Here is a 27,496-nt window from a genome sequence, read left to right as displayed (position 1 = left end):
TCTAGTCAGTCATAGAAATTATTAGGTTCAACATTTGTGCATTTATTTTTTTAGATATTTGATGGCAAAGTACACTGTAATCAATAGAAAAAACTATCCCTTACCCCCATCGATCTGAGAGTATGAGAGTATTATTACACACTAGAATCTGAAAATCTACTAATATGGACAGGCCTCATGTGGAAGCTGAGAAAAACTTGTATATGTCCTTTATCTGCAGGTGAAAGGTTGTGGGGACACACGTTCAGTAGTGATTGTAGTAAAATTGTAGTTGTACTTGTGGTACTACAAGCAGAACTGGAACGTACCAGACTGTTTTTTGCATTTGTAGGTTTGTTATACAACTGATATTGATAAATGATTGATTTCACTAATAATATTTCACATGCACAGGAGCTTGACAGTTAGTTTTTATCACATGATTGACAGAATAGAATCAAAAAACAAATAATGTAATAGTCTTACAGGTTTAAAGGTGCATTGTGTAACAGTTCTTCAACTGTTTTTTGTTGTTTTGGTTTTTTTCCCATGGAGATGTTATTGCTTTGTCTGGAATGTTTTACAGTGTGGTATTAAAACTTTCTATTGTCATGGAGACCAAATCAGACCAAGTCAGAGGTCAGATCTGTGGAGAGGTGACCCCACTCACAGTAAAAATGTATATATTTGCACAATAAATAACACCTGTAGTTGAATAAATGCATGACAGATGAGCTTAATGCCTCACTGTGGACAATTTAAACCAAAGCAATAACATCTCTAAGGAAACAAACAGGTTGCAGACGACTTTCCTTTTGGTGGAGGCTCCGTCAAATACTTTTCTCCATGGAGACATTATTGCTTTGTCTCTTTCTATCTTCATGAAAACCAAAGCAAACCAAGTGGCAGGTCAGATCTGTGGAGAGGCGACCCTGCTCACAGTCAGAATGCCTGTTTATCTAGATATGTTTGAGCTATAAAACCACCTGTGATCGAAAAAATGTAAGTAAATGCAATGACACATCCATAGAAACAAGCAAGTGACGGATCCCCAATCAAAAAGTTACACTGTGCACCTTTAACTACGCGTCCCTGGCTCAACAACACCTGTGTGAAGAACACTAATGTGAAGTGACTGTTAAGAGCTTAAGTTTAAGAGCTAAGTCAAGTGTTTTCTCCGTAAGGTCGGCACAGGTCATGTCTTTTCTTTTCCTCCCTCTCCTCTCTCCTGTGGCTCTTTCTTTAGTCACAACAACACATCTTAAAACCAAACCAGGTATAGCTGTCACAACCATCTGAGCCGCTTCACTGCCCCCATCTGCTCCAGACGACAAGGTGGCTCTCCCCTTCACCAGCACCACTCTGCTCTCTGACTCCCTCTAGTGGACGGGCAACCTGTAAAACACACAACAAATCATTCACATTTAGAGGTGGGAGAGTAGACAAAAACTGTACTACTTCAAAATAATACTACTTAACAGTGTATTATGTAATTTTTCTGGTAGAGGGTCTGTCTGTTTTCTCGTAATTAAACCTTTCTATCTTCATGGAAACAAAACCAGACCAAGTTAAAGGTGAGATCTATGGAGAGGCAAGCCCGTTCACAGTCAGAATGCCTGATTTTCTAGGTATTTTTGAGCTTTAAAACCATCTGTAACTGAATAAATGCAAATGTAGAGCTGTTTAATGTGGAAAATTCGAGCCAGAGCAAAGATATATCCATAGAAACAAGCAGGTCACGGACCCACAACCAAAAAGTTACATAGTAAACCTTAAAAGTAGAAGTACAAAGTAGGGGACCCACTTTTACTCTCTGGCTTTTAACTGTGTGAGTTGTGTGGTCCTCTGTATCTTTTATTTATTTAATTTTATTCATTGTTTTATCATTTGTAGCTTTATTCATGTTAACACTTTTTATTTATTGTTTTTATATGATTGACTGTCTTTTACTGTATTCATTTGTTTGTACAGCACTTTAAAAACTGTTATGTTTATAAAATGTGCTATATAAATAAAGTGGATTGAACTGGATAATTTAAAGGAAAAAAAACATGAAATAATGCACAAAATGTGGATTTTTCTAAGGATACACACAAAAATGAGACAAACTAAATCATTGCAAGAAACACAAATGTTCGAATCATTAAGAATAAAGATTTGTCACTTGGTCTTACTCACAGTGGGAAGAAGAACCACAACTTTTACTCAAGTAAGAGTAGTGCTACTTCAGTAAAATACTACTCCAATAGGAGTACGAGGATAAACGTTTGCTGCTACTCTGAAAAGTACAATTTCTTTAAAGATTACTCTAGTCAGAGGTGGGGACTTGCAATTCATGATCTGGACTCGAGTCAGACTTGAGTCACTCTTTTTAGGACTTGAGACTTGACTTGATAAAATGGACTAAGACTTGGGACTCGACTTGGATTTGAAGGTCAATGACTTGGGACTTGACTCAACGCTTCTCCTAAACTATGCATATGTTTTTAGAAAGTACTTTTCTCATTACAGTTGATGAATGCAGTGATTAATTTTACAGGAACAAACTGGAACATGTCCCTCACACTTCTCTGTTTGGTACTTTGGATGTAACTGAAATATCATCAAATTTACTACAGTAATATAGAGTACAACACAGTAAAACAGAAGGAATGACATAGGACTTGATCCTTCCATTTCACTGCAGACTACATGACAAAATAACTGTTATGAAGCACATTTAAATCTGAATTCTTTCTGTTCTGACCATAATGATTCACACCAAGATATTGTTAAGACATTTAAAAAGGAAAACTTTTTCTATAACTGAATAATATAAAACAAATACTATAAAAATACTAAATAAATCTAATATAAATACTCAAATATAAATATATTTTTTTTTATGTACAATTAAGCTTAAAAGTCACATAAATTGCAAAAATCCAAAGACTTGAAATGACTTGAAGCTCAAAGGAGACGACATGGACTTGACTTGGACTTGCAAAACAAAGACTTGATCCCACCTCTGACTCTAATAAATGTAACTGAGTACTGCCCACCTCTGCTCACATTTGCCCACATGCCTGATGGGTAATTCATCAAATACTTACGGTGAGTTATTGCACATCAGAAATTATTAATCGCTTGGTATTTTTTACATAATCTTGGCGCGGTACAAAGACAAGTATTTATAAGAGTGATTTGTATCTGTAGCACACAAACACGGTTTTGCATCATCCCCCGTGCATATGATTTATAGGTCATTTTGTCAAGGCGCTGCACTGACGCCAGCATCATGTGATCAGATTACAGATTACGGTTATTACAAGTGCGCGGCTCCATCACTGTTTGTGTGGGCTGCAAAACTGTTTAAATGAAGCTTGTGTTCTGTTGATGTTCTGGTATTTGATGCTGGCTGAGGGTCTGTAGCTGGAAGAAATATTTGAACAGAGAATTCTACAAATGATGGCTATTGTTTATTGGAAAAACTTTTACAAATGGACCAAATTAAAGGCGCTTATTTCCCCCATGTATCTGAGCAAATTTGTGTTGCTTCAGAACAAATATATTGTATTGTATAAGCAGCTTTTCAGGTTAAAATCAGAGCTCTGTGCTGTTTGCATGTAATTGCAATTTTGCGATTGCAATTAACGATTTTTGTGGGTTCAAGAATCAGGAAGTGTGTGATTAGCATACTAGTTGTTGTTGAAAAGTTCATCGCGGTGAATAATTAGGATGTTCAAAATGTGTAATTATTATTTTTTTTTTCACATTTCTAACATTTAACTAGTCTGAAAGAAAAGATATTAAATTTTAACTTCTGATAATCTTTAATCTGTTTCGAATCTTTTGCGGCAATGTTGTAGTGCGCTTCCTACATAAGCGTAAATACGAATATAATGCAGCCGAGCTCCTAACATGTCATGTCCTGTGTTCTGTCCGGCCCTTCAGGCAAATTTTAGGACCATATGTGGCCCGCGAGCTAAAAAGTTTGCCCACCCCTGGACTAGGCTATATCATATTTAGAATCTACAAGTGGTGGCAGTGACTCAGTGGATAGACTGTAACACAGACGTTGGAGGTTTAATCCCGGCTTTGAATAGTGCATTCTGTTGTTGTTGTTGTGTCCTTAAGCAAGACACTTAGAGCAAGGACTTTGAGTTATTTTCTCATCCCTTATAATGTTGTTTACTCATCACAAACAGGCCTGGAGTTGTGTTTTGTTTCATTCACACATGTTTAACACACAAATCCTGCATATGGTAGTTCTTCTCTCAGACACAAAACACTCTGTTCTACTTTATGATGTTATGTGGTAAAACAGGAAGTGCTCCACTGTGTTTTTAAACTCCATACACCATCACTGGAATTATTTGGGCAATTTCAGTCTTGGAATTTCCAATCTCTACTAAACAAAAACTAAAAGGCAGCTGTCAACTTGAAAACTACCACTACATGACATGACAAGGTGCGCATTTTGAGCTTTGGAGATGTAAGCAGACTAAGCTGTAAAGAGCTACTCAAACATGTGTGAATGAAAACACAATTTAGGATATGTTTTTTGATGAGGGAACATCATTTTAACACACCTTGAAGCTCACAAGAGTCAATTTTGCTTAATACAGGACCTTTAAAACGCCATCCCTTTGACAAAACGTAACCATTTTCTGATACAATAATTCTAAAATACTTACAAAACCCTGTCCCCATAAGGCTCTCTCTTTAAACAAACAGCACATTAGACGACATGGCCTAGTGCTGCTTTAAATAATACAAAGGCGTGGGCTTGTGGACTGTGCACCCGCGGGACACCGACTCCACCACCACCACCACCACCACCGCTCTACTGAAATATGGGTTAAGATATTCAGCCTCGTAACAAAGCGCTCGGCCACGGGAGGAGAGGCTAACTACTGGTGGTGATGGTGGGAGGAGGAGGAGGAGTGGAAGATGGAAGTCCGAATGTAGTCCCAGAACAAGAAAGAGAGAGTAAGAGAAAGAGATAGAGAGAGAGGAGCGCTGGGAGGTCATCCATTTTTCATGAGAAGCGATGGCTGAAAAAGTAAACATGCTTTTTTTTCTGTAGAGAAGGAAACCAGGGAAGAATTTTAAGTGCTCTATCTCAAGGACAGTGTGTGTGTTTTTAATATGTAGGCTGTGTGTTCATGGTAATGCTCCCAGCAGCCACCAGCCTTGTAATGTCCAATGTAAATAGGTCACGTGACTCGCAAATGTCTAACGGAGCAGGTTTGAAATATGGGATCACTATAAATTTATGTCAGATCTGTTTTTAAGATGTGGTGTTAAAGGGAAATGACAATATTTGATGGATTTGAGCTGCACTGTGTAACTATTCTGGGGGGAAAATCTGTATTTTGATGAGAGTAGCTGATTTATAATTTGAAGTGAATATAATTTGAAAGAAAAACATAAAATAATGCACAACAGAAGAGTGGAGAAACCAAAACTTTTACTCAAGTACGCGTACTGTTACTTAAATACTGAATATAATAAAATACTACTCAAATAGAAGTAAGAGTATGCTGCTAGAAAAGTACTCTGAAAAGTACAAACAAAAAGTTATTAGTATATAATGGACCAAATTGTGTAAAATTCAGTGGTAAAGTACTGTACTAAAATATAAATGTTAGGTATCTGTCCTTTACTTAAATAGATTTTTAAAGGGGAATAGGGGTGGGTTAATATAAGTTTTTTTTTTCTTCTTTCCACTGCTTTTTGAGAAATGTGCTCGTTCTGTTTAAAATAAATGTAAATTAAAGTAAATGTAATGAAGTAATGCAATGCAATAAAGTAAATGTAGTATGTGTATGATTATTGATTCTCTCTTGGCACAAACTCGAAATAAAAACAAATCAAATTAAAGTGGATACTCTATATTTTTACTTCAGTACATTTGCAAGCAGGTATCTGTACTTTCTACTCCACTACATTTTTGAACAGAAAACTTATTTTTTATTATAATTTGAGCCTTTATTTTTAACAAGTTCATCATTTGAGCTAACAAAAATATACAAAATGTGACTTAAACTGCGATGCCGGACTGAACCGGGACTGAACCGGGACTGAACCAGGACTGAACCAGGACTGAACCAGGACTGAACTGTTTTCAGTCTTGGTATGGTCCAAGTCTCAGACCCGGTCTTAGTCCTGGTCTGGTCCTGGTCTGGTCCCAGTCTCTGTCCCGGTCTCAGTCCCGGTCTCATTCCTGGTCCTGTTCCCGGTCGCAGTCCTGGTCTCAGTTCTGGTATGGTCCTGGTCTCAGTCCCGGTCTCCGTCCCGGTCTCCGTCCCGGTCTCACTTCCTGGTCTGGTTCTGGCCTGGTCCCGGACCTGGTTTAATCCTGGTTTAGTCCTGGTTCAGTCCTGATTCATTTCAGCATCGCAGTTTAAGTCACGTAAACGGGAAACGGCCGTTATCAGTTTTTTCCATCATTCTTTTAAACACAAAATCAAAAACTGAAAAAAACAAATAGTGAAGAAAATTGTTGTTTCGTTTTCTTATTTTTGGTTTTATATTGAAAAACGAATGAACGAATAAAACACAGATTATTGTTACATCCCTACTTTTTACTCTTTAAATACATTTTTAAACACGTACTTACAAATATTTAATACTTTTACTGAAGTCGATTTTATCATGTGATACTTTTACTTGAGTATTTCTTTCTTCTTTTACTTAAGAAACAAAATTGAGTCCTTCTTCCACCACTGCTACAATTATTCCTCAGTATTACCTCCGGCATTTTCCACCCATCCTCATTTCATTTTTTTCTTTTTGCGACTGCTCCTCACGGACATTTTGCCGGTAGCATTCCGATGTGCCGCGTAGTCTTTGTCAGGCTGGAAAACAAAACCGAAAACACAACAATTATTAAAGGCTCATATCTCAGCCCGCATGATGAAACCTCTTGTATCCATCGATCTTTCCCAGGGGGGCGGAGGAGACGGGAGACGCTGGACCCACCGCTGATTAAAACCTCCTAATAGCGGCCGTACATCTCCAGGCTCCATCCCAAATGTTGCCTCCACTACGCCCACTGCCCCCTCCTCCTTTCTCTGGGAATATATTATAGTTTTTATGAGAAGTCAATAATCAGACTACATATTTTCCCAGTAACAAGATGACTTCATTCAGAAAAAATATTTATAACTTTACAGTAAATAAATTTTATGAGTTATGCCATCATTAGTGTGAGCATCAACAGGAGGTCGTAAAACCCCGCGGCTACGTCAACACTGCAAATAAAATTAATTATTACTGTTTCTAAAAATGGATTTCCATTTAATACACTCTAGATTAGAAGCATCTGGTCAATTGTGTTTGTCGAAAAATGTTTGATTTTAGTGTGAATGTAGATTTTGCAGTTGGATGTGAATAAGAGACTAAGAGAGAACAGGGAGAGAGGCGCAATAATTGGTACAGTTTTAATCTCTTTTTGTGAAATAAATAAACAAATAAATAATCAGATAGCTGTTCCTTTTAAAGATAATTCTGTGCATAGATTATAGCTAGCAATAGTTTATATGAGAAACCAGAAAATATTGTAAAGTCGGAAAAAAGTAGCTATAAGAAGGATTCAAATATGTTTAAATATTACGCTATTTTCTGAGTTTTGTTTCATTCACGCATGTTTAACACACAAATCCTGCAAATTTCTCTCAAATATGTGATAATACAGGACGTGCTCCACTGTGATTTTAAACTTCATACACCTTCACTAGAACCATTTTGATAATTTCAACAACACATAGCAATTAACTTGAAAACTACTGTTTCATGACATCACAAGGTGGGACAGAGCATTTGACAGCATTTGGAGCTTTGGAGATGCAGACAGACTAATAATAAAGGATTACCATACTCAAAAATGTAAGAATGAAACAAAATCTAGGTTGACCAGATGTCCCTTTTCCCCTGGAACAGTCCCAGTTTTGAGCCCTGTGTCCCCTGTCCCAGCAGATTTATACAAAACTAGGAATGTAACAATAACCAAAATATCGTGATATCTTATCGTTAAAGTTCTCACAATAATATTGTGGACCATCACAATATATCGAATTACAAGTCTCTTTGCTTAAATTAAGAGTTATGATGCAGCAATAGCTTAAAATAAGACAGAGGGAACTACATAGACCATGATCCTTTGCTCCATTTCAGTGCAGACTACATGAAGAAATGACAGTTCTAAGCACTTTTAAGTCTTAGTTCTTTGGATTAAGTCTTGTCAAGGCATTTTAAGAGGAAAAAGTTTAATATTTGCCTCCATAAAATATTGCAATAAATGTCGTACTGTGAGATGTATGTATGATTTGGATATTGTTACATTTCTAATCGTGAGCCTCCCCACCATTTACTGAGCTTTCCCACGATATCGCAATAAATATCGTACAGTGAGGTTCATACCCTGACGGTATTGTATTGTGAGACTTGGATATCGTTACACCCCTATTCAAAACCACTGCTTTGTCCCAGTTTTATACAAGAAATGTTTCAGGTGTCCCTATTTTGAACCAATTTGATGCCAATTTTCCTTGCCAGTTGCCATTTGTTTAGGTAAAATACAGAAAAGCTGATTACAAATTACCAAAACACAAAGAAAATGTGACTATACTGACACATGTTATTCGTGAATGGGTCAAGAGCATAACAATATTTCTTAATTACGCACTCGATTCACAGTTTTATTATTACCAACCACCACAAACCGGGAATGTCCCAGTTTTTTATTCTGAAAATCTGGTCACCCTAAACAAAACACAACTCCGGGCATGTTTTTGAGGAGGCAACAACATTCTAACTCAAAGCAAGAGTCAGTTTTGCATAATATAGGACCTTGAAATTAACTTAAATTAACACTTGAGTTTGCAGTTAATCAAATTGTAATCAAGATTCAGTCAATTCAAAATCATCAGTAATCAGCTTTTGTAAATCGAGAGATCTAGAGCCGATCCTCAGCAGACAGAATTTTGTTTGTGTTAATTGGTACAGATTTTAAGCCTTGTTAACAAACAGAAAATGTATATAAAAAAAGACAGATGTTTTTTGTAGGGATGCAACAATCCAAATAATCTCACAATAATATCGTGGGGCGTCACAATATATTGAATTACAAGTTTCTTTGTTTAAATGCGTTGTTTTATTGTAGCAGCAGCTAATAAACATTGGGAACTCCATGATTCATTTCAGCACAGACAACATGAAGAAATATGCTTTTTACTTGAATTCTTGACATTATGACAGAAATAATCCACACCAAAATCTTGTCAAGGTGTTTTAAAAGCAAAAAAGTGTCTTATCTAATTATATCGCAATAAATATCATACCGCAGAGTCCTGCACCGGGTCGTGGAGCAGGGTGTCCGCAAAGCACGATTGGGTGACTGCTGTGCTTACCTCCGTGTAGCGCGGAGCTCGGCACCAGTTCTTTCGCCCACGGTCACCCGACAGTCTACACTGGCGCACCTCCGATAGTCCAAGTCCGTCCTGACAGTGAGTCCTGGTTCAGTTCTGGTTTAGTCCTGGTTTAGTCCTAGTTTAGTCCTCCTGGTTCAGTCCTGGATCAGTCCTAGGTTACTCCTGGGTTAGTCCTGGCTCAGTCCATGGTGTGTGCGGCGCAGAAGTCCAGCATCTCAATCAGTGTTTCTTCTGCTCTGTAAATGATGCCTGTGTATTTTTGACAGTAGATTCATGTCTGTGAATTCGTATTTGTACTGAAGAAAGCGTAACCGTTTCATTTAATTTCGTGATTGTAAATCTTGACGTCATAACTTTTCAATTCGTATTCTGATGGATGCTTCAGTTAGAATACTTTTAATTTGTGTATGATTTATCAAGGGCACGGGCGGATAATGGTGAAATGTTAACAGGTCCGGGCGGGTGTGGGTTTAACTTTATATAATCTCGGGTTAACGGGCAGGTGTGGTGCTGTACTGCGCGGGTGCTGGTGGGCGCTGGTCTCCAAAAATGGACCCGTGCAGGACTCTGTGGTACCGTGAGATGCATATCGTGATTTTATCGTACCAAGAAATTTGGATATCGTTACATCCTTAATGTTTTGTCATATTTCCCAACCCTATTTGTACTGTATTAAAAAAACTAACTGACTGAAATGAGGGAATCTAATTTACTTCCTTGCTGTCACATTGTACTGCAGTAGTGTCAAGTATTCATCTGAGTACCACTAGTAAACAACACATAGTACACTGTAAGTACACTTGTAGTAATTTCCATTGTGTATTGTCATAACACGCCTCTATTACCTCCATGCAAATTGATGAATATGCGAAACAACTCCTGTACTACAAACCCGTCCCTCGCAGCGTCGTACAGTGAAGACACGGGGCCCTCATCAATTAACGTGGCCTGATTACGTTTCACCTGCCAGGCTCCATATGGCCCCCAATCCTGCACACGTAATGAGGTCACGGCGCTAATCCAAACAATTATCCAATAACAGCCCGGTAACGCAATGTTATCTGGACATACGCGGGAGGGAAGATAATATTATCAACTCTAATGACAATATGGATGTTTTCATGTGTGGCGCTGGGTTGTGGATGATATCACAGCGTCGTATAGAGCTGGGATGTTTAGGGGACGCTACGTAACTTTTGTGGTGGGGTGGTCTTCAGAGAGCTGTTATTGCGTTTCCTGGTGACAATGTGGCGTATCTAGCTTGCATTTAATCAGTTTACATGATTTACTTGGTCAAAAATGACTTGAAAAATGTGTAACTTGGCCTGGCTGTGTCTAAATTAAATGCTCTACTGTGGAACATTCTCAGCAAACCAATACCAGGATCACACCAGGAGTTTTCTGCACATAAAGCAGCAGGCTGACACAAAACTACAGGGTAAAATTAGTGTTAAGTGAGATAAACTCTTAACAAATACTTAATACAAATACTTACAAAATACGCTGATTATGGCCTGGAACTGAAGCCCTTAAAGTTCGATTTGTGTGTCAAATGATCTCCAAACTCATATAATCGAGTTGAAATGATTTAAAGCTTAACAACATTTATTTTGGGATATTTTTTTCTATAAATAATTATATTTATTTTCATTTTTAAATATTGAGATTGCAGAACAGCTAGATATATAGTTTATTTTGGATACATTAATGTTTTCTATGTACAAAGGTTTTCTATGCCTTATTTCACGTTCAAAGTATATTTTATTCATTTCATGTTTTATACATCTTGAAACAGCTCTAAAGTTCATATTTGTAGCCTATATTTATTTTCAATTTGAAAGTTTTGTGTAAATTATTAATAACAGTGGGGTTTTTTTTTGAGAGAAAATGCAGAATAAATGCAACGCGTAACTAAAAAATTTGAATGAGGTTTGAATGATTGTGATTTCAATATTGAAAATAATCGTGATAATGATTTTTTCCATAATTGAGCAGCCCTACCCCTTTTTAAAAGAAAAAAAAAACAGAACTAAATATTTTATAAAATTAAAACATTAAATAAAAATTAGTTTAAAATTTTTGTAGCTAGAAATTGGACTGCCATTATTTTATACAATCAAGGTAACTAAGTCACTTTATCCTTTTATATATTTGCATATTTACATATACAGTTGCTTATTGATACTTTGCAGTGACGTCATGTTGAGGGTGTTCTTGTATTTATATATTTATTTTGCACGTATAACATAACAATAAAAAAACACACTAGATAAAAAAGGAAGAGGCAAAAAACCCAAAAAGGGCTTCTGCATGTATGTTTATGATGGAATGCACACTAAGCTGATTTAAGGAAAACATATACTGGTATTGGTAAGAAATATTTTTAAAAATACATTCACAAAAAATACTCAAATATCTTAAATCTGTCATTCCTCTATATTTTGCTGTTCAATTTACACTTTCACAAAATGTTAATATCGACAGTAGAAACGTTCCCCGTGTCACTTAAACCCTACAGACATATTCAATACGATAATGTCACCTGAAACCAAGCTATACGGTTCTGCACATTGTAGATATTGATTGTAGCGCTTTCATATTTGCACAATGACTTCATGACGGGGGGAGGCTGTGAAAGATGTGATGTTGACACTAGAGGACAGGATAAAGGGCGGTGAAGGGGGCTAAAGAGGACACCTGCTGGGCTGCATGGGGCCCTCTCCTCTGGGGCCAGAAATGAGATCATCCGAATCCAACAGGCTAGCTCTGGAACAATACTGACCCCTACTGGCACATGTGGGAAGTGATACAATCGTTTTATACACTAATACTGTAGATGTACCTGTTTTCCATCTTGGCTGTATTCTTTGTGCGTCATAGGGGGCGCATAGGGAAACACCGTGAATGAATGAAGCTGGTGTGGTCCAATTGTAGATATAGATGAAGTGCCTGCAAAAATATTAGCAAAAAATTAGTGAAAAAAGAGGAAATTGTCATGTGGAATTATAATTGGTTAAAAGGACAGTCCAGAATTTTGGACATAGGACCTCATTTCCTAGTGAGTGAGTGTTGGAGACGTGTGGAGACACTTTTTAAAATATTCTATCCAGTCCTTGTATTTACAGAGGTCGCTGGTGCTTGGCTAGTGCACGTCAACGGCCATAGTTATCCTGCCACTAAAAATACTCTACAAATCTTACCCACTCTACAAATCACCAGAAGCAAATCTGTTATTACGCCAGACTGCTGGTGTGAATGCCTGTGATGATAAAATAATGTTTGAAATAAAACTAACCTTCCATCGCATGCATGTTGTTGTGTGTCAAAGTCAGTCTTTTCAACTCTTTTGAACCATATCGCTTTTGTTTCTCTTCTGATATTGTCATATTTTAGTTTTGGGATTCGGACGTCGTAATTGTGTGGTTGCTGGATGTCCTAACAGCGGAAAACGACTCAAGAAATGGGCTTTGGAAGTTTGCAAACTCCATAAATGCAAAAGGGAATCAGATCTGTGTGACTGCAAATCTCCATTCAAACTGTTTCCCTTCCCAATGGAATTGAAAAATAGTGGAAGACGAAGGCGATGGGCAGTATTGATACACAGGAAGGACAAAAAAGATATCTTAAAAAATCATCCCGAGTTTGTAGCGAACATTTTCCAAAATCCCAATCCCTCGCTCAACCATGGTTACGAATTTAAAAAGTCAACACCAAAGCGAAAGGCACCAGCTGTTCACCAAGAAACAACTTCCACTGCAAAGCGACCAAGACGTGATGTTGCTGTAAAACCACAAGAACAAGAAAGTGCGAGTTCAGTCTGTTTGTCCTCTGCACCTCTCACTTAACAAACAGGATTTTGATGCTCATTTTTTTCAGAGGACCCTTCCCAGTATGCATTGCGCGATGACTGGAAGACCAAAATTCGGGATGCAAGTATTGGATACTGTTTTCCACATATTAAAGATGCTATATTACACAGCTTTAAGCCATGTTATAATGTTGTTACCTCATAAAAACATACCTGGAGTTGTGTTTTCTTTCATTCACACATGTTTGAGTAACTCTGCATTATTAGTCAGTCTACATTAACAGCTAAGGCATAAAAACCTACCAAACCACAGTACAGCACAACGAAATATCCATGACTTTAATTTACAGAATGGTTACCCACACAACTCCAGATTTCCATTACAATTTCAATTCTTGCATGCTGTCTTTTTTGGCCCGCGTCCAGTCTGCATTACAGTAGCAGCCCCTGTGTTATGCAAGGATGCCCTCTCATCTTTAACCTCAGCTCCAAAGACACAATCCCTGAGGCCCAGAGATGCTTAGCTCGGCCGGGCAGATGGAGTCGGCTCTGGCAGTAGCAGTGGTAACAGAGGAGACCCAGCAGCCCCCCTTCAGAGCATGTAGGGAGGGGGGAGAGGGGGCTGTTTTCTGGGTGACTGACTACACCAAGGTTAAGGGGAAGCAATCTGACTTTCTCACTTCCGCAGTATATTCCAGCTCCTATAGTGAAGCTCTAGTGACTGCCCGCTGCTCGTACAAGTGCCTCTGTATGGGCCCACAGCGGGAAACTCCACATAGTAAAAGACTGTGTGGAGTTCTCAAGGAAGTGGACATGATGCGGTTAAGTTCGTTTGGCAGTGGTGGAAGAAAAGCTCAATTTTGTTCCTTATAGATGCAAATTTTCTGGTGGAGGGTCCGTCAAATGCTTTTCCCCATGGAGATGTTATTGCTTTGTCTGGAATGTTTCACAGTCTGGAAGTAAACCTTTCTATCTTCATGGAGACTAAAGATGACCAGATCAAGTTACAGGTCAGATCTGTGGAGAGTAGGGCTGCTTGATTATGGAAAAAAAAAAAAAATCATTATCACAATTATTTTGGTCAATATTGAAATCACGATTATTCAAATTATTATTTTTTAGTTACACAATGCATTTATTCAGCATTTCTCTCTCAAAAAAACACTTTGTTGAAACATGTTGTTTTAAATAGTTAAGTTTGTTTAAATTGTTAAGCTTAAAATGTTGTTAAGCTGTCTATCAAGTTGTTTCAACTTGATATAAGTTTGGAGATCGCGATCAAAACTCACGATCAACAAATCGCGATCAAAACTGGATTAACTACACAGCCTTAGTGGAGCGACAACCGCATTCACAGTCAAAATGTCTGTTTTTCTATGTATTTTTGAGCTATAAAAAGACCTACGATTGAATAAATGTAAAGTAGAGTTGTTTAATGTCATACTGTGGAACCAGGCAGAGCAATGACATATCCACAGAAATAAGCAGGTGACCAACCCCCAACCTGAAGTAAAAGTACAGATACTGGAGCAAAGAACTACTCAAGTAAAAGTAAAACTGTCACATGAAAAAATGTCATGATTTTGTGATTTGTGCTGAATTTTGTGCAACAGAAACAACTGAATTGATTTCTAGCTGTTTTTATTTGTATATTTGTGTTTGCTCAAACTACAAACGTGTTAATTTTTTTCAGCAGGTCTCAGACAACAATGAAATATACTTTTACTTTGCAGTCCTGTTCAAAAATGTAGTAGAGTAGAAAGTACAGATACCTCCTCTCAAATGTAGTGAAGTACAAGTTAAAAGTATCAGTTTTAAAATGTACTAAAGTAAAGTACACAGGGTTCCCGCTCTTTTTCACTGACAAAATTTCAAAACTTTTCTATGAATTTTTCAGGACCAAAAGTGAATTTTCCATGACTTTACGGAGCCTACATATGTAGAATTTCACATACTTTTAGGGCTAAATATGAAATGTTAACCTTTTCCACTCACCTTATGGTTTGATGTTATAGTTTTTTAACATTCAAAATACTGTCAGTGCATTTATTGTCATCTCTTTTAAACAAAAGGCGCAGACGTTTGGAAATAATCACAATAGCCTAATGAGAATTTAACAGAACGCTGTAGTTGCGTGAAAGACATCCAAAAATTCCATGACTTTTCCAAAACTTTCACTGCATTTACAAAATGACATTTTCAATTTCCATGACTTCTCTAGGATTTCCATGACTGTGGGAACCCTAACTACAGATACCTACAATTTATACTTAATGCCAAATTGTAGAACAATCCAGGCAAAAAGTACAATCTCATTGGAGACGTGGGTGTGCCGTGTCCCTCCCTCACAAAAGCACTGGTGTTAAATAACTCACATTTATTCTTTATGATAATATCTCTTGATGGATGAACTCTATTGGTGTTTTGTGTTGGCCAACATTACAAATGACATTACAAAGGAGGTGCTAACATAACATCAGTCTTTGGAGCATCAACACAGCAGAGTAATTAGGCTTATTAATTATCATAACCAGATGCATTTATAAATATTTCATTTATAGATGAATGCTAATTGTCCTGAATAGTTTATGAAGCCTAAGTAGCATCTGTCATAGCTGAAGTGCCGAGAATATAAATAGGACGTATGGCTGCTTACCAAATTCTGCTGTGGCGTTGGAGACCCCGTCCTCGGGCCCGTCTGCTGGAGCTGTCTGGTCCTCAACATTTAGCCGGAGGTTAGAGGAGCTTTCACCGGACACGGCCACAGACTGTACAACAGACACTACCTCTGCATGGGGGCTTCAGCTCAGATTTGTCCTGAGGATTTCAAACAAGCAACAAGTTAAAGGCCCTGCACATGATTTGAATAGACTCTTGTCAAGATAAATCATGCATTCATTGTAATTGTATGGTAAAAGCTGCTGAATGAGAAAAATATTGAGAATATAAAAATAATACTGATTTTACATAGCACTTTCTCTGGTAATACCTAACCCAGGCGCTATTGGCAAGGTCACCTTTTTTCATCCAATCAGGCATATTGTTCCAAAGAATCATGGGATACCAACTATCTAACAGTGACCCAGACACTTGATTTTCTGTCATGGTGCATTTTTAAAAAGTTACTAAAAGCGAACAGTAGGCAGAGACTGGAGAACAATAAGAAAACCTGGAAAAGGAGACACAAGTTTTTGTGGTCAGATACATTTCTTCAGGTCTGGTCAGACAGCTGGTGGACACTGCCTTATCTCTGCCTGAAGGAGCAAAGTATGCAAACAACTGCAACAAACTATTCCAGACAGTAGTTTCTGTGTCATGGTGCAACATCACAGCAGCAGAAAGGATAAAGTGGAGCAGATAACATATTCTTAAAGATTCAAGAACCTACATTTATTAAGCATTGGGAACCTGTTTTGACTTTGTTAATGCAGTAGTAATGCAGTATAAAGAGTGGACATTTAATTATGTCACTATTACCCTATTGTTTGCTTGTTTCTTTCTTGTTACAAAGTTATATTGTAAAAAAAAAAATGACATGTTCGCATTGATTTAAATCACTGTATTATTGCTGAAAAAGAAAATAAAAATTAAGTTAAAAAAAAAAAAAATTATTAAAAAGGAAGGATGAAGTGGGCAGGGCTATGTGCTGTCAGTGGAAACCAGGAAGTACCAGGGTTGAAACTGCCTCCCCTATACCAGGGGTGTCAAACTCAGATTGACAGAGGCCAAAATTAAAAACTGGGACTAAGTTGTGGCCCAAACTAAATATTTATTGAAAAATTTCAACATCTGCATGTTTTCTCTTCTTTTGAGATATGTCATGTTAAACCTTTTTGTATTAAAATAACAGTTTGATAATAGTTTTGCTTAAACATTGAATCCAGAACAAGTATAATATAAAACAATAACAACATTTTAAATAAATAAATAATGTCTCTATAGTCTATCTGTAGTCAGCAGGCCAGCTCTAATACATATTTGATATGATCTCGCGGGCCAAATATATTGTGAGCCAAATTTGGCCCCCGGGCCTGAGGTTGACATGTCTGACCTATACGTTAAGGTAATGTTGATGATGTCATGCTGCTCCTCATGCTGCCAGAAGAGAGCGAAACACACCTAATCAAAGTGCTCTCATTAAAAGTAAAAATTCTGAAGGACAGTTTTTTTTAAATACAAGTATAATATTGAAGTATTAACTGAAGGTAAGTAGAAAACAAGGCAGAATATAGCAAAATATGTCCTCTTTAAATTGTAGTATCCACGTTTTGATTGTAAGTACCTTCTGAAGTTCATCTTGCAGCAAACTTTTTGAAATGCCTGGTTCACTGTCTTGAAATACGTCAGAATTACTGTCCTTGTGTTTCTCTGACTTGGTTGGAGTTTGAACAATCTCTTCAGGAAGTGATGGAAGATCTGAAATGCAATCAGTGCTGTAGAACCTGCTCCGAAAACTACAATTTAAACAAAAAAGTAAAATAATAATAATTTTGATTAAAAAGATGGCACATATGACCATGACTAGTAAAAAGCAGATAACATGACAAATCAGATAATGCAATAATTAGATCTGATTTCTGGAGTTTACATGCAACTGGTGACAAGGGTCAGTTAATCAGCTCATTTTTAGAGTATTTAGAAAGCAAAATATAATGAATTTTAAGATAAACACACAGCCAATGAGAAAGAACTCAGATTACTCAAATCAGAAGCAACTGTTTACATGACATTTCAAAATCTAAAAACTCCAGAAATCAGACAATGATTAGATTTTGTGCTCAAACTACCTGTGTGGGGAATGTGAGCGTTCTATCACAGGGACAGCAGAGCCCTCTAGTGTCCGATCAGAGCACTCCGGAAAAACTTCAGCACTTAAAGAGACTTGGCTCAGCTCCTCCTCGTCTCCTCCCTGATCGTCGATGAGAAGAGCAGATATCTGTTGCAGGGTCACGGTGGACTCGTAGGAGAAGGTCTGGTCTTTTCTTATGGGAGACAGAGAGGAAACAGAGGAGAAGGACACGTGTCGTCTGGTGGGGACAAGCGCTGGGGAGGTGCAGAAAGAGTGGCGATCTGGATTATCTGTGCTCTGTATGGAAGATTAGGAAGAAATGTAAATATTATAATGTTATCTGGTCATATTAGCTGTGCATACACCCCATAATAAACACTACAGGTCTTTAGCAAACAATCCTAAGGTGACAACAACTGGAACAATCAAAATTTTGGTGTATTATTTTCTGATCTATGTTATATTGTTTTTTCCTCATCAAAAACACACCTGAAGTTGTGTTTTGTTTCATTCACACATGTTTAACACACAAATCCTGCATATTTAGGCTGAGTTCTTCTCTCAAACTAAAAACAGTCTTGTTCCACCTTGTGATGCCATGTGGTAACAAGTGTTTTTAAACTCCATACACCTTCACTGCATTAATTTGGATAATTTCAGATCTGGAATTGCCAATCTCTACAGAACACAAAAGTAAAAGGAGCTGTGAACTTGAAAATTACAGCTTCATGACATCACTAGGTGGATTAAAGCATTTTCAGTTTTGGGGACTATAGTAATAATAAAGGATTACTCAAACATCTATGAGAGAAACAAAACATAAGTCTAGGTAGTTTGTAAAATCCCCCATCCGAGTAGAATCAGTGGCAAAGGAGAAGGTACAGATCTTAGCCAGAGAAAAGAATAGGTTTGAGAGGGGAGTTAAAGAGGCTATTTTTGTTAAGAAAGACAATCCATCCTTGAACAGAAATAGAGGGCTCAGACTGTCATCTGTCTCCAATCTACAACTCCATCCTCAACCCCAAATCAAAACAAAAAAAACAATAGGGATGGCCAGGTACGACTGCAATCAGTTTTGTATATAGATTTGTAAATAAATGTTAGTGTTGTGTATGTGTAAGTAATGAGAGTGTACGTCTGACCTGTACATTTTAATACTAATGTCGAATGAGTGTGTTTTACAGTGTATGAGTGAGAGATGTATGTGGGAGGTATTGTACACTTTTGTTATGTTTTATGAATTGTGCGGGTGATGTGGCTGGCATTGGTCCAGCAGGGAAATAAGGATGGAAATGAGCTTTGGCTACAATCCTGCATATTGCAAGTGCATGTTTTACTCTTACATTATCTTGTTTTTTAATATGCATTGTCCCTTTAATGAATAAATACAAAAAGAAATACAAATACAAAACTGTAAACAAGTAGGTGTGTTAGTTTCAGAGTAGTTTCAGTGTAGTTAGCTCCTCCCTGCAGACAGATATGAAGACCAGTGTCTACCAGCGTCTGACCAAAATTGAAGAAGCAGCTTGCATGAGCTGTGAAACATATTTGACCCAAAAAACATTTGTCCAGCTGACAAATTGAATTTCTCCTTTGCTATAAGTCTGGGTATATTTTTGAGAGGGTAACAAGATTCTAGCATGGCATAAAGCTCACAAGAGTCATTTTGTGTAACATAAGACCTTTAATAATTTTTGATAGGATTTTAGGATTATTTGAACACTATATTTACTAACTCTATAATTAGTGTGTAGTCTGAAGTAAAAGCCAAGCCCACGTAGCAAAGAATAATACATACATTACAGTCATCGGATCTGGGTTCCACTATGGATGGACTGGGGGAGCGGAGGTATTGAACCTCAGTGGACAGGAACACCTCTGAGCTCTCAGCCTTGGCCTCCTTCTGTTCACGCTGAGCCCAAGTGAACTCTCTATCAAAGGAGAACGCAGACTGAGAAAAGTGCGCTTATTTATCACATATCTGTTCTCTGTAATGCAGTACCTGAGCGTGCAAACAGGGGGCGATCTCAGTGCTGTGACAGACTGGATGAAGAGCCTGAGAAGCTGCTCAGAGGACAGCGCTCGCTCTCTCTGAGCTCGGTACAGAGCGGCTGACAGTGGACATGGAGCAGGGTCTGTGGAGCAGTTTACTTATGAAATCAGGTTAAACAATAATTTCCCAATCACTTATTTATGGACAATTTAATTTATCAAAGTGAACAAACAATGGGAACAGTAATAAAATATAATGTGTTTTATTTATTGTTTTATTTACAAGACAATTGACAAAGACATAAATAGTTTTCTTTGTCAACTGCACCTATCTAAGATTTTACACACCATTAAGAGCTCATATTACACTATTTTCTATTTCATAATGTTGTTCAATCATCAAAAACATACCCAAAGTTGTGTTTTCTTTCATTCACACATGTTCAACACACAAACCCTGCATATTTAGGTCTTCACTCAAACTGAAAGCATTCTGTTTCACATTATGATGTCATATAGGAAGTGTTGCACTGTGTTTTTAAACTCCATACACATTCACAAGAATAAATTGGATGATTTCAGCCCTGGGAGCGCAAATCATTTTGAGCTTTGTAGATGTTTATAGGCCAGCAATGCAGGATTACTCAAACATGTGTGAATGAAATTAAACATAATGTTTTTTATCAGGTAACAATATTCTAAAATGGCTTAAAGCTCACAAGAATCAATTTCACAGCATATAAGACCTTTAACTAATTAAAAAAGAATTAAACGACTACTATCTTTTATCAAATTTCAATAGTCCATACCTGTTAAATGCAATGAAGCAACTTCAATATAATTTTCACTTTGAACCTGAAAAAACAAAACAAACAAAAAAAAATTAGTCCAATGAGGTTCATTTGGTCTTCCGATAATTTATGTTATTAGGTTATTTTTTCAGACCAAGAGTTTGTTTTCATACCTGACAGTTTCAACTGCTCACTAGCGGTCTTCCTCAGAGTGGTCACGTGATGTTGCTGTGATGTGTCTGGTCATATAATTATACAGGTTGCCCACACATGCCCACAGGACTATAAACCAGGACAAGGGGGCATTTTTACTCTCACACACTTCAAATACTGTCCTGAGGAATTCGGACTGCAGATGGCGCTGTCGTCCTGCCTCGACGGGTAGAAAGACAGCGTCAAAACCTGTTTAAATTATCTGACCGGACACGTCACAGCAACATCACATGATCACTCTGAGGGAGACCGCTAGAGAGCAGTCGAAACTGTCAGGTATAAAAACAAACTCTTGGTCTGTTAAAAGAAACCAATAACATTTTAAAAAATCCCATTACATTTAGATGAGGGGCAAGCTTGTTAACAAAACCCAACTACAAAACATACTAAATGGCATTTCTTTAGTAGTGTAGTATATCTGGAGTGTACCTACTTTATACCCGGGGGGGATGTACTTGCTCGCCTCCGCTCTTAAACCAAATTCATTACAGGCCTTTAGAAAGTGCGCCACCATATCTCCATTTTCTGTGTTGTTTCTTTTCACCACAGTCCATGCTTCAGACACACAACTATAGGAAAAACAGGATATAAGGGGCACGGTTTAAGTTTTCTGGTAGAGGGTCAGCTGCCTACTGCCTCCAGGGGTGTTTTGTAGTAGGGCATAAACAAGATCTATCCACATGGGGACAGTTAAGAAATGCCACCAGGCCATAACATTTCCATAGAGACAAGTAGATGATGGACCATGGAAAAGTTACATAGTGGCCTTTTAAAGTCAAAGTTAGCTTTATTGTCAATTTCTTCATATGTACTAGACAAAGAAATCAAAATTACAGTGCAGTTAAAGTCAGATCAAGTATTAGCAGCAGTAATACAAGGCAGTTTCAGAGGGCTTTTAAAGAGGAGATTTTTACTTCTATGCAGTATTAATTGCTAACACATATATATTTAGATCACCATGTTACCTTTTATTGTTTGAAAATTCTTTATTTGCCAAGAATAATGTATTAACATGTAAATTTCACTTTTGTTTTTAACCATCTTCCACTCCCTTTGCTTTCTGTATTATCAATGCAATGTCCTGCCCTGTATCAATGCAGCAGAACTGTAAATATGTAAATAGTGTATGGAAGTGATGACTTAGACTGAATGGGACTAGTTTTACTTATTGATTGACTGGATCAGACATGTCAAACTTATGCCTGGGGGCCAAATTTGGCCCAGGATATAATTGTTTTTGGCAAGTGAGAACATATCAAATATGTATTAGAGCTGGCCCACTGGCTACAGACAGGCTATAGGGACATTATTTATTTAAAATTTTGCTATTATTTTTATATTATGTTTGTTCTAGATTCAGTGTTTAACATTATTTTAACATTATATATCTCAAAAGAAGAGAAAACATGCAGATGTTGTAAATAAATAAATAAATATTTAATTTGGCCCACGACTTATTTTCACAGTTTTTAATTTTGACCCTCTGTAAATTTGAGTTTGACACCCCTGGACTGGATGAATGATTGCATTAATATACTGTACATTGTATTCTATTTTATTGACATGTACGCCATTTATGTCATGAACCTGTCCAGGGACTGAAGGTGGAAATCTGCATTTTTTCTATAACCTGGCACAAACATATGACCTATATGTGTAGCTCAATGTTTTTATGTGCATTGTCCCAGATAAATAAATAAACTAAACTAAACTAAGTCACTTACCTTTCAGAGTTCTAGCATGACACAATTAGTTTTAGTGTATTGTTTTGTATCATGATTTGATTTTTGTGGGAGCATGTGTGGAGTTGACCTGTGGGTGGAGTATTGTACAGAATCTTACACCTCACCGTAAGGAGGGATCAAATAGGACCCAGGAGAGATCGCTAGATTACTTACATATGCAGATGACATCTAAAACATCTTCAGGCATGTTTTTGCCAAGGAAAAATCTGCATAATACCCCCTCTTTAATAAAAAAACAGTAGATTTGAAAATGTGTACCTGTTTTGCAACCACACATCTGCACTGAGCTTCGCATCTTCCACACTCTCCATGGCAGGGCTCGTCAAACACAAGTATCGTAAAGCCATCTGACGTTCTTTCCTCAACAGCAACGATTTGATGATGCAATGATGCTGCCATGAAAACTGGGGTAGAGCCGTCCTCGGGCTTAGCAACAGCTCCACAGCCGTCTACATGAATAAACAACAGATTTTAAGCAGCAATCGAGATGTCAGGTACCTAGAATACATTTTGGATCATTTTTCATAAGTGACATGATTAATTTAATAGTCAGATTTGAGTGCTTTCAACTTAATTTCGTCATCACTTTAAATACGCCATTACTGTCAACTCGGGAAAATTATACGCGCTACAAGTTGGCACTGATGAGAAAAGAGGCACTAAATTATGATATCAGAATTAGAATTTTAATACCTTGATTTGGCCGTGATCAAGCATCCAAAACGCTTTAATTTGCGATGAAAACATGTGAGGAATAGTGAATGAGTTGCAGAATGACTTAAAAAGATCATTTCGGCACTGTAAAACTTTGGTTATGTCCAAGATGAAGTACATGATCTGGGAGGAATCTTGGTTAAGTTAAATGTGTTAAATCAAACTGAATAGTCAAAGGTACTAGGAGCTTTAAGACATGTTAAAATGTTGTTACTTCTTCAAAAACATACCTGGAGTTGTGTTTTGTTTCATTCACACATGTTTGAGCAATCCTAGGCTATAGACTCGATTCACATTACGTCACAAACCAGGAAGTCGTTTGGAAATATGCGATGAAAACTTCTGGTGTAGTTACCGACACTGGACTCGCCGACCGACTGTGATAAAATCCACTGAAGTAAATGTGATCATCGGTAAAATGAAGTATGCATACATATGTGCTGTTTGGAATCATTTTGAATTTAGCGCCCTCATCTCTTCTAATCACATGTGAACAGAGCCCACCGGAAGCTGTCATTGCATGTTTTCAAAGGTGTTCCTGGTTTGTGACGTAAGCGTGATTAGAGCCTATTACTCTTAGCCAGGCTGACACCACCTAGTGCCTCCGCTCAATTTCATTTCTCTTCAGCGACTAGGTCAAAAATCAGAATACACTAGACAGTTTGCAAGAAACCCGGAAGTTGTAGACCGCGCACCGGCCAATCAGCGAAGAGCTGTGAAGCCATGACGTCAAACTCAAGTACTTGTCTGGGTCCCTTTTGTGGAACAGCACAACAGTAAACAAAGCGGTCGAGATGGATGTAGACGAACCCATACATTCTGTGTAGGCAATGATTCCCAAGATCGAAGATTTAAAGCCAGAACAAAGAGAATGTTTGGTGAATTTTATCAAAGGGAAAGACGTTATTGCCCTTCTTCCTACGGGATTTGGCGCATTACATACATCACGACCAAATAGCAGCGATTGGTTAAATAAAAAAAGTACCTGCCTACTGTCGAGGGAACGAATTCTAATGCTGGGGTCAGACGATTTCCACAAAGTGAAACCGGCTGATGAATCAGGTTATATTACTCTGTCTGCATCTCCTAAACTCAAAATGCTCTGTTCCACCTTGTCATGAAGTGGCAATTTTCAAGGTAGCCTTTTCAGAGTTGATTCCAGAGTTGAAATCAGATGATTTTAGTGAAGGTGTATGAGGCTTAAAAACACAGTGGAGCACTTCCTGTATTACCACATGACATCACAAGGTGGAACAGAGTGTTTTCAGTTTGAAATGTGAATGAAACAAAACACAACTTAAGGTTATGTTTCTGACGAGGAAACATAACATTGATCAAAAAATTATGTAATATTGGCCTTTTAATGTATTGAGAAAGCAGAGATGGGATGGATACAATGGCCTGGACAGACTGTGTCTCCACATGAGGGACTAACACCAGCTTCAGCAGGGCCTTCAGACTGGGAGGAGGGTAGCACTGCTGCCCACTGCTTTCAGGTGTCCACAGGCAGCCATGTTGTTTGACGAGATGGGTCACCAAGCCTTGGATGACCGTGCTGCATTCACTGTCCGCCAATCTGGTGGAAGATAAGAAGAAAAAAGAAGAAGGTTGAATTTGCTGTACCTGATTTATTTCATGTAATAAAATTAACAATGGTATAGATAAGTTAGATCACTGTGTTAGACCTCCATTTAATTATCTAAAGCAGTTTATCGTCTCCGAACCAGGAAGTGTGCTGTTAACATACTAGTTGTTGTTAGCTTTTTCACTATAAAGCTCCACTCTGGTCACTGAGCATTGTGAAAAGCGCTTACAAAGTCATCATGGTGGATAATGAGAATGTTAGGAATGCAAAAGGAATGTGAGAAATAATAAGTTTGGACTGTTGCACACTTTAAAAGGAACTAGTTCTGTTTTTTTTTTTTTTTTAAGACAATTAAAATAAGGCAAATTTACTTTAAAGTGTCCCAAAAAATTCTACAAAAACTACTGAACATTTTAAGTGTGTATTCATCTGGGAAGACTGCATTTCCTGTCTCTGTAAGCCAACCACCAGCCTGCACTTTCCCTCTCATCCAATCATTTCTCAAGCTATTCATATAAATTCACTCGCTGTCCCATTACAGCAGCAGAAATTTGAGCCTTTTCAGCTCTTCTTCTTCACCACCAATCCCAACCTAAAATGGCTCTTACCCAGATTTGTGATGACTCTGACTCATTTCTTTCCACATGTGAGAGATTTGTTTTTCCCCTTGCACCTCTGAAAAAACAAATACATTATAGGGAAAGCTTGTGTTTTCACTGCAGTTTGTTTTTACCGGAGCGCTTGGGTAAAAGTCCCATGAGGCTCCACCACTCCACCAGACGACCAAGCCACAGGTGCTGTTTCAAATCTCTGTGTTCTCGAATCCAGGAGCGACGCCTCGCATTTGAGGAAGTGTCTTTGTAACCTACACAAGAAATAAAAAATAGACTAACTACATTCAGTCCAGGTCTGTCAAAATATACAAAATCAGATGCTAATCAATACTAAAACTAGTATCAAAACTAGATAATCATTTGAGCAAATATCAATACTAAAAGAAAGGCACATTCACAGGACAGAATTTTTTTGTTTTGTTTTAGAATGATCTTGAGAAGTAGTGGAAGAAATATAAGACCACATAGACTAGTTTATGTCCATGGACAACCAGACGATTAACTGATTAGTCCAAGATTTAAGTATTTTTATCTTAAATTTTGGCCAAGTTTTTTTGCAGTTTATAATCCACAGTTGTGTACCATGGCAGTAGAGTCCAGGATGGAGCTTCCTTCTCGCCCACTGAACCAGCGTGAGCAGGTTCCTGAGCTTGAGCAGCAGGTGGTGGACTCTGCGAAAGGAGTAATGGTTCAAGAACATCCACAGACCCTGGCAGCGGCTAAAGCCTGTAATAACATAACCAGTCTTACACACATAAAGTAAACATATATGGTGTGTTTTTAGGTTCTCCTACACAGGCTCAGTAGCTCCTTCTTTGTAAACTCTGAGGTCCTCTGCAACCAGCAGGAAAAGGAGGACAGGGTTTCATCCACGTCAGCTTTATCTGTCAAAAGACAACAAAGAATGACCATTTTAGCAGAGGTGGATGGATTTTTTTTATATTTACACAGTTCATTTACTTGTACTTACTTGTATTTTCTGTATTGTATGTACTGTAATGTATTTACTTAAACTGTACTTGTAAAATTGAAAACGTTTGTACTTGTAAAATACATTCTGTACTTAATAAATTGTATGTTTTAATTATTTTTACATTTATTAAATAAATACATTGTAAATAAATAAACACATTGTAAAAAATAAGTAAATAAATACATTGTAAATAAAATAAATAGTACAATTTAATAAATAAATTGTACTTAATACATTTTGTAAAATAAAATACATTTTGCACTTGTAGAATTGAAATTGCAAATTGTACAGGGCACTTTTCTAGAAGCATACATTTACTCCTGCTTGAGAAATATTTTTATTGAAGTAACAGTACTCATACAGTTTTGGTTTACAAGTCTGCAAGTAACAAACTCAAACTATGTTGACAATATGAAATGATTGAAACCTTTGTGTTTCTTGCAGCGCTACTTCAGATATGATTTAGTTTGTCTCATTTTTGTGTGTATCCTTTGAAAATACCACATTTGTAACGTTTTGTCCTTCAGATTACATACTCTTTGAATTATAAATCAGATGTTACGTCATAGCAGGTACTCTTTAAATTACCATTACTTGAGCAGTACTTCTTGCCAAAAAAAAAATTCTACTTGAGTAATATTTTTTTGTAGTAATGCTCTTACTTGAGTGCAAACTTGGCTTCTCTATCCATCTCTGCATTTAGTATTATTTTTATAAAGTTGAACACGTTTATCTTACAGTACCATCCTCTGTGATCTTCCTCAGCCCGTGAATGATGCTCATGATGTTGTTAGCAGCCAGCAGGTCTGTCCACTGGCCTTCCAAATCCAACATCATCTTCTTTCACCGCACAGCTCCAGACGGCCTGAAAAATTCA

At 37.5% G+C, this 27,496-nt stretch overlaps 1 protein-coding gene across 1 annotated transcript; it reads right to left on the bottom strand.

Moving 5' to 3' along the window:
• Positions 1 to 882: 882 nt before the first annotated feature.
• On the bottom strand, positions 883 to 27,496 carry LOC129410792 (protein ELYS homolog). The gene is made up of 18 exons (XM_055159678.1): positions 27,363 to 27,496; positions 26,441 to 26,530; positions 26,229 to 26,372; positions 25,766 to 25,897; positions 25,641 to 25,707; positions 24,843 to 25,023; positions 23,427 to 23,570; positions 22,992 to 23,182; positions 21,422 to 21,557; positions 20,794 to 20,839; positions 19,995 to 20,127; positions 19,791 to 19,923; positions 17,991 to 18,289; positions 17,486 to 17,657; positions 15,860 to 16,020; positions 12,238 to 12,344; positions 6,716 to 6,821; positions 883 to 1,374 (listed from the first exon to the last, which is right to left on the bottom strand). Exons 1-15 carry the CDS (start codon positions 27,454 to 27,456, stop codon positions 15,952 to 15,954), a joined length of 2,031 nt encoding a protein of 676 aa, XP_055015653.1. The 5' UTR covers positions 27,457 to 27,496; the 3' UTR covers positions 883 to 1,374; positions 6,716 to 6,821; positions 12,238 to 12,344; positions 15,860 to 15,951.

The sequence above is a fragment of the Boleophthalmus pectinirostris genome, unplaced genomic scaffold, assembly GCF_026225935.1.
Source record: "Boleophthalmus pectinirostris isolate CB_2022bp ecotype Guang Dong unplaced genomic scaffold, ASM2622593v1 HiC_scaffold_10, whole genome shotgun sequence".
Taxonomy (NCBI): domain Eukaryota; kingdom Metazoa; phylum Chordata; class Actinopteri; order Gobiiformes; family Gobiidae; genus Boleophthalmus; species Boleophthalmus pectinirostris.
This window is presented reverse-complemented; position numbering and strand designations above follow the sequence as displayed.